The sequence below is a fragment of the Falco biarmicus genome, chromosome 2, assembly GCF_023638135.1.
Source record: "Falco biarmicus isolate bFalBia1 chromosome 2, bFalBia1.pri, whole genome shotgun sequence".
Classification (NCBI taxonomy): Eukaryota; Metazoa; Chordata; class Aves; order Falconiformes; family Falconidae; genus Falco; species Falco biarmicus.
Window position 1 is genome coordinate 69,012,731 of NC_079289.1, and position 8,354 is coordinate 69,021,084.

The window sequence follows — 8,354 nt, forward strand, 5'->3', positions numbered from 1 at the left end:
GAATCTGAATGTTACATTATTGTCAAAAGGATGTATTTTCCAGTATGAAAAAATCCTAAGGACACATTCTGTAAAGTTACAACTACAACTTATTTCATCAGTTTATACACTTGTGCTGCCACTCAGATAGACCTTGACAGGTTGAAGAGGTGGGCTGAGCAGAGCCTCATGAAGTTCAGCAAAGGGAAATGCAAAGTCCTGCATCTGGTGAGGAACGACCCCAGGCACCAGCACATGCTAGAGACCATTCAGCTGGAAAGCAGATCTGCAGAGAAGTACACTGGGGTCCTGGTGGGCAACAAACTGACCATGAGCCATCAATGCTCCCTCACAGCAAAGGCAGCTAACGGTATCCTGGGCTGCATTAGGACCTGCCAGTGGGTCGAGGAAGGTAATTCCTCCCCTCTACTCAGCACTGGTGAGGCCACATCTGGAGCAGTGCAGCCATTTCTGAGCTCCCCAGTACAAGACAGTCATGGATTTACTGGGGAAAGCCCAGCATAGGGCCATGAAGATGATTAAGGCAGTGAAGCACCTCTCACATAAGGAGAGAATGAAAAAGCAAGGACTGTTCAGCCTAGAGAAGAGGAGGCTTGGGGAGAGTGTAGGTGGATCTTATCTATGTGTGTGAATACCCAATGAGAGGGAATAAAGAACAAAGTACCAGGCTAGAATTGTCCACTGACAGGACAAGAGGCCATGAGTTCAAATTGAAACACAAAAACCCCACATCTGAACACAAGAAAACACTTGTTTACTGTGAGGGTGATGAAATACTGGAACAAGTCGCCCAAAGAGGTCATGAAGTCTCCATTTGTGGATATTCAAAATCCAGCTGGACATGGTACTGGACAACCTGCTCTAGCTGACTCTCGTGGGGTCAGAGAGGTTGGACTAGGTATCTCAAGAGTTCCCTTCCAACCTGAATGATTATGTGATAAGGTAGTACATAAAATACTACATACTATATGTTTTATAGATTCCTGCTTTTCGGACTGTTTAAAAGAACTCATTGTCATGCACATAAATTTGTGATTTTCACAGAAGATTAGTACTGTGTGGAAAAAATAAATTTCAGAACAAGACCTTCCTTAGCCACCAATAAACTTACCCGCAATAATTAAAGACAGAAATGCTGCTGTGATATTACACAAAAACAATGTTTTTGCTGTCATGTTTCCCTGCAGAAATGGAAAGAAACCCTTCAATTAGTGGTTTCCAATATACGCTTCACAAAATTTAAAGTCAATGCTTGCATTACACAGTTAATACAACAATTACACAGTTAATACAGGAATTGTCTTTGGCTTGTTTTGAGTCTGTTACCTGCTTACCTGACAGATTCTAATTATTGTACCAGAAAGAAAAAAAAAAGTGAAAAAAAAAGTGAACATTTCCTGTTCAGCTTGTCAAGCACTCAGGATTTGTTACATGGGCAGCACACTCCTGCCTCCCCAGTTCTTGCTTTCCCAAGCTACAGTCTTAGTCTCTTTAACTGTCCCTTAGATGGAATCTGATTTCATATTTCTGACCATCTCTGCCACCCTCTTCTGTATCATCCCCAGTTATGGTACAGCCTGTCTTGAGGAGGGGAGGGAAAAACAGAACTTGCATACAGTCTTCAAAACATAAGTGCACTACAGATTTATAAACTAAAACAATGATATTTTTTTTCCCCCTTGGGTTTTTTTCCTAATGATTTCTAACTATCTATTTGTTCTTAGTACTGCTGAGTATTGACCTGATACTTCCATGGGCCTGTGTAGTAAAATCCCAAGATGCCATCACTGAGTGTTAAAAACCAGGTAAACCCAGTCAGCTGCTGAGCACACGATGTTAATATATGGCCCGTAATGTTTTAATTTTGAGTTTTATTTATATTTATCTACAATAAATTTCTTCTGCTATTATTACCCAGTTACTCACTATCATTACATCCTTCTGCTGCTCTGCAATGAGCACCTCTGTGTTCTAGCCTGAATGGCTTTTTATTGTTGGCAAATTCTGCCACTGCAACTGTCTCCCTCTGTGTAGATCATTAAAAATATATGCTGAGCAGAAGAGAGTTGTTACTCTAGTAGTGATCTTCCTCCACCTGAAAAACTGATCATTTATCTTCTAACTACTTATTTATACAAGTGAGAATATATTATGGCAGTCTGGCTTCATTGACAGCATCTGCTGAACAGCTTTTGTAAATTAAGATTGTATCAACCATGTCTTCTGTATCCAGTGTGTTCACATACAGATGTGCAATTCTAACACACTTTTAGTATTTCAGAGCCATGATTTCCCTTTAGAAAAGTCACTGTTGACTCCTTCCCTGCATAACTTGTAATCATTTCCACTGGTTCCGTTCTTTACAGCAGTTTCTACCCAGCTGCCTGCTGTGGATACCAGACTCACTGGTCTCTACTTTCCTGGCTCTCCTTTGATCACTTGGTGAGGTTACAGTAACATTTATCACTTTCTGATCTTTTGGTCCCAAAGGGGCTTCAAATGAGATGTTTACAAGAGAACACAAGAGTGAGTATCAGTTATGGTACTTTGTTACAGATAATTTTGTGCTATAACTGCCTTTTACTAACTTTCCAATTTGAGACAGATCCTTCCATGGAAGATTAACCATAAGAAAAAAGGTACTGGCACTGAAATTCATGCTCTTCCATGACAAACATGAATGCAAAAAATTCTTTTTTTTCCCCTCTTGCTATGTTTGTGTCTTCCCATAGCCTATGCCATAGGGTTGTTTAATACCTGAATGATCTATTGGCCCTCCGGACTCTTTGGCAGGCTTATCCCTAACATGTTTGAAGAAGGATCTATTAGTTGCATGCCTCTGACAAGTTGTTCTTTAACTTGGCTTGCCTTACTGCTTTTTTTTCTATTCTGCCTACCACAGTTTTTACAGCACTATGAAAGGACAAATGCAGTTATTAAAACTGAAGGATGAGCAGGAGGACCCCGTCCTGTTGTGAAGAATCTTTAGCTGATCACCAATTTCTGCAATAGTCAAAGATGGCACTTCCGGCTGCTATTATTCACTTCACCAAACTGATTCAGAAGCATGCCACATATTGAGTCATCCACACTGCTTCTTGCAGTGCCTGCCTTCCTCCCCCTTCTCTTTCCTCCTCCCTTATTGCAACTTTCCGCTCAAATTACCAGGCAGGTCTTTTCTTGCCTAGCTGTAAGAAGGAGTTAAGACAAGAATGCTGAACATAAAAAGAAATACACAAAACTTTAAAGTCACTGGAAGGGGTTTATGTGTGTTTGTACAAAAGCTCCAACCTTCCTTACTAATTGTGACAGACAGTAACTCTTAAAATATCTAGTTTTCAATTTTAAAGACAATGAAAATATTATCATGGAAACAAAGGAAAAAACTGGGACTGAATAGACTTCACTTATGACCAGGTATTTTCTTTATGACTTCTCTGAATCACTGTTTTTTCATAAGATCCATTCTATTACAGCGTTACCTTATTCTAGCGTTCCATCTCAAATGTACTCTCTCAAGCATTTTGCCCCAGCAGTAGCATCAATAAATGCAGCAGTAGTATTCTGACATGCTCTGAAGTGTTCCAGAATTTGTTTCTCTATAAATTCAGCGTTCTTTCTATCTACTTAAATTTGTAACTTGCCCTTTTGCCAACGTGGAAGACCCGCAAATATGTATAGCCCTGTGTAAAACCATACACATGAACTGCTCTGAGGAGACTCTTGACTTTCCACGATGAAAAAATTTCCATTTCTGTGGAAGGTATACCCAACAGCAAAATTAGGCTCTGCTCTATGCATGCATTCATGTAATTACTGATGAAAGTAACAAGCGTATGACTGTAGAGTCAAGTACAAATGCTTTTCCTACCACATTCAGCCACAATAAACAGCTAAATTTCTCCATTTGCTCAGTCATTTTGTCCAGATCTTGAGTCTGTGGAGTTTTATCACTCAGGACAGAATTCAGCTGGTATTATCTTTGCCCAAATTTCCCAGAGGGGAAAAAACTCCATCTATCTGAGGCCATGTCCATAAAGTTAAGTCCTGAAAAGAAATTTTTGTATAAATTTCAGATTAAAGAAATAAAAAAAAAAATAAAAAGACCAGCGTCTGAACAAGATCTTCAATCACACACCTGAATTACAATTACAGCATCCCTGATAGCACACAGTAAAGCATAATTCTCGTTAAGATCTGTCACTAAATCGGTACCGCCACCTTTCCCTCTGCTCTCTAATCCTTTAAAAGTTGATCTACTTAATACAAATAACAAAAACCTAAGCTCATCAGAACTTTGAAGAAACACGGCTTTCGCTAATTTTTGCACACTTGGGGCATATTTTTCTTTGAACGTCTTATTCAAAAAGATGGACAGATTACAACACGCAACAGTCATGTTCTCAGAATTGAGAGAAGTGACAGAAAGACCATCACACTATTTCTTTTATGTAAGTCCATGAACATTTTAAATCATAAAAGAAACATATTCAGATTACCTTAATTGCTTCTATTAACTGCACGGTACACCATGCCTCTTCAAAAGAGCTTTCTCAAGCCTCTCACTTTTGGTCTAGAAAGAATTATTATGACAAATACTCCTCCGTCGCCGAGGCACACGTAACGGGTGCCCAAGGACTGGGTCACCCGCGCCAGGGTGTAGCGGGCTGAGACTATCTGGGCAGCCGCTTCTCCGCGGGTGGCTGCCACCCCTCACCGGGTACGGCAGGAAATCACGTTTCACTGTCCATCACTTAAACCCTTACGCATTCCTGGCAATTCCCTTGGAAGGGGCTGGAGCCCCTCAGCGGTGCGGGAGCCGCGCTCCCAGCCCCCGGCCCGGCGCGCTGAGGCGACCCGGCAGGGCGCTGCCAGGGGACCCGCGGGGACAGCAGCGGACCTCGGAGAAGGGCGCTCGCACGCCTTCTCCCAGAAACCGAGCCGCGCCGCACGCACGGCCGGCAGGGGAAAACGCTGACCTTATAAAACAGATTATTTGACTCCCACTCCTAAACTGCCGCCAGCCCGGAGTTCTTGCTCTGAGCTCCCCCCCCCCCCCCCCAGCCTCACGAACGGGATGCGGGGCAAGGCAGCACGGCCGGCGCGTCTCCGCCGTCCCCCCGCACCGTCCGGTGGAGAAAAGCGGCGCCCGCCGCACCCGACCGTCCGCCGCCGCGCTCGGCCACCCCGCGGATCTAGGCCCCCGCCCCCGCGGCCGCGAGGGAAGCGCCGCCGCCCCCCGCCTCACGGGCAGGCGGCCCGGCTCCCTCCGGACGGGCCGGCGCCCGGGGAGCCCCCGCCGCTGCCTACCTGCTGCGCGGCTGCCCGCCCGAGCGCGGGGCGGGGCGGGGGGAGCCCCCGCTGCCACCTCCCAGACCGCCCGCCAGCCGCGGCCGGCGCTCGCCGCATCGCACGGGCAGCTCCGGCCGGCGCGGCCTCACCCTGCCCCGCCTGCCGCTTGCCGGCCTGGGAGCCCCCGCGACGGTGAGGCGGCCCCGCGGCTGGGCCGTGCCGTGCCGTGCCGTGCCGAGCCGAGCCGCTCCCCCCGCCACGCCCCGGCGCAGGTGGCCCGGCGCGGGCCGTGCCGATCAAGCCGGGCTGTGAAACGGGAGGCGTCTGAGCAACGGCCGCCTTCTATTGAAAAAGGCAGGCGCGGGGGGAGCCTGCAGGAAATCCTCCGAGTAGGGATTGCAAGAGTTGGGGTGACTGACCTTTTGGTTTTGTTTCCGTTTGTATTTTTTTTCCAGTTACAGGCACCTGCAAACTTCCCTAGCTGAAGACAGCGTGTCACTGGAAGAGAAAGATCCCCTCAGGACTTGGAGGCTGGTGGCAGGAGGAGCATCCCAGGACATCAGCTGCTTTGTTTGCTTCTTCGTTGGGCTGCTTTAACAGCATGGTCTGAATTCCCCAGACTGCCACAGGTCACATAGGTACTTGGCTCTGAAGCTGGAACATACAGGCTTAGTCCATCTAGTGCTAAGTTTTTACCTGCAGACTTAACAGCTAGTAAGTAACCCTGACGTTTTTTAGTGGTTACTTAGCTTGTGGCCGCTCTGGGAATGGTATGTTCACTATGTTCTGGTGTTCCTGAGCTCTGTTTTGCTCGCACATCACAGCTGGAGTCAGAATTCTTCAAAGCAGAAGCTCTTCAGATGTAGACTGAAGGGACAGACTCGGACAAGGACGTTCTTAAGGTTGCATAGTCACTTGTTGACTTAACTACTAACTACTAGTAAGGTCGAGGAAAGCTCTTTCTTGGGTTCCTCCCAAAGTAGGCCGCAATCACTGACCTTTCAGAATTACCAAGGTAGATGTTGTCATTATTGTTAAAAATACATCATAAACTCACTTGCTAAGCAAATGACAAGTATTCTGCAAAAACTGTGGAGGATAATCCAGCCATGTCCTGCTTCTTCCACCCTAATTTCTTGTTCTAATTCCGGTACTTCTTTCATTCCACTTTCTGGTAGTATTGTATTTACCAAACAGAAACACATTCAACCATCCTGCCCACTGTATGGTAGCCACAGATATCAAAGATGGGGGATTATGCCCTGCTATGTCTGCATATATTATCCTACATCAACGCAAGTTATGTAGTGCTGGCTGGAGGCACATTGTAACAGCTCCAGATATTACACTGTTGGGAGGAACACAGAATGAGTTCATTCCTGGCACAACAAAGCAGTAGGATTTATGCAATCAGCTAGTCTCTCTTTGGTCAGCAATTATATCCATATTTCATTTTGGAAGTGTTTCTTATGAACTCACTGCATTATGTCAAATATTTTTTATGCAAGATTTCTAGTTTCTGTATTGTTATTTTGCACCACCAACACACATCTGAGTTAAATCTGATTTACAAGTAAGGTGTTCCTTAATCTGCCCTACTACATTTTTCTAGAAGCACTGATTAAAAAAAAAAAAAAAAATCACGTTTGAAGAATCCTTTCCAGGACATACAGACTAAAATTCTGCTATATGCAGTTGTTAGGGTTTTTTTTTTTCTTTCTATCTTCATTATAATACTAATAGTGAAAAAATGTTTATAGTAAAAATGTTTCTGGTATAAAAGTAATTGTTAAAGCATTACCAAGATGAATAGCTAAATGGGAACTATCCAATCATTCAACTATTCGGTGATCGATGTGAATCAATTTAGAAAAAACACGTTATAGTAAAGCTGAAGGAATATCAACTGAAAGGCTGGATTTCATGAGACAGCAAAACATACAGAACATAGCAGTCACAAGACAAAAATCTCAGAGAAGAGCAGAGAAGTAGGTTGTGTGAGGAACATGGAAATTGACACTTGTCTTCGTTAACATTTGATGTGGTCAGCAGGAACAGTTCAAAGCATGCTAAGAACCACCACCTCCAGCAATGAAGGTGATGCTAAGCAAAGAGTTATCCAAGTATCCTCCTGATCAGATCTGTGCAGTGGAAATTACTTTTTTTAAAATCTACACAAACATTCAGAAGTATTTCATCTCATAAAGCTCTAAGATAGAGTGATCCATTGTAATTTGCACAGGGAAGGCTCTAAAGAAACTCACCAGTGCCATCGTTGAAAATGGATTGCAGCAAAGCAATCATCACGAGTTACCTTCCCGTGACTGAAGAGGTATTCTAAAAAGGCTACTCCTGTGCACATGAAGGGGCTGGACTTGGGGATAGCATTTAGTACATTGGATTTTTCCAACATGTATTTGCTGATAAGGTGTCACCATGAAGTCCTTTTTCCATCAGGTGGTGGCATGCATTTGCTGTATTTATTTGAGAAATGTTATATAACCAATGAAGGGAGAACATTACCTTCAATAAATAATTCAGTCCTTTTGAGTTATGCATAGAAGGAAATCAGAGTGAGAGCATTCACTTAGGTAGAGATGGAAAGGAAGCTGCCTGGGATTAATTTAGACCATTGCGTTTTGTTATCACAAACCTTGTTTTTCTGCATCCTCCAGTAGTTTTGTACCAGCTTTCAAGATCACTTGTCTTCCCCAATTTACAATATTGACAGCTTTCCCTTTTCACATATATTAATCTCCTTCAGGCGTATGCATGTGGCTGCATTGGCATTTTTGTTTGAATCAAGGGAGAGCTTTTAAAGCTGGTCTCCCTCTTAACCCCCCACGCTTTGTACCACCAAACAGTTCTGGAGCCCATGTAACAGATTCCTTTCAAATAAGGCAAAACTTAAAGACAAGCTCCAACTACTTGGACATGCTATCAACAGTACCTGACAGCAGTTAGTCTGAAATAGTCTTTTGAAACATGCATTGTGTGGACACCAGGCCCTCCACACCAACTGACTTAACCCGCAAAAATCAGGGCAACACTTGCCCTGATTT

At 44.1% G+C, this 8,354-nt stretch overlaps 1 protein-coding gene across 6 annotated transcripts in view; it reads right to left on the reverse strand.

Annotated features, from left to right (window-relative positions):
- LOC130145027 (interleukin-1 receptor type 1-like) overlaps positions 1 to 5,609 on the reverse strand; it is a 32,064-nt gene extending 26,455 nt beyond the window's left edge. For 2 of the 6 annotated variants that reach the window (XM_056329412.1, XM_056329414.1), the window contains exons 1-2: positions 3,872 to 5,027; positions 1,112 to 1,181 (exon numbers count right to left, since the gene is read on the reverse strand). In XM_056329412.1, coding sequence (XP_056185387.1) covers positions 1,112 to 1,181; positions 3,872 to 3,919 — 118 coding nt within the window. In that variant the 5' untranslated portion in view covers positions 3,920 to 5,027. Of the gene's footprint in view, positions 1 to 1,111; positions 1,182 to 3,871; positions 5,028 to 5,310 lie in introns of those variants that run through there. The other 4 variants (XM_056329411.1, XM_056329410.1, XM_056329409.1 and 1 more) reach the window with 4 other exon arrangements.
- Positions 5,610 to 8,354: the final 2,745 nt, after the last annotated feature.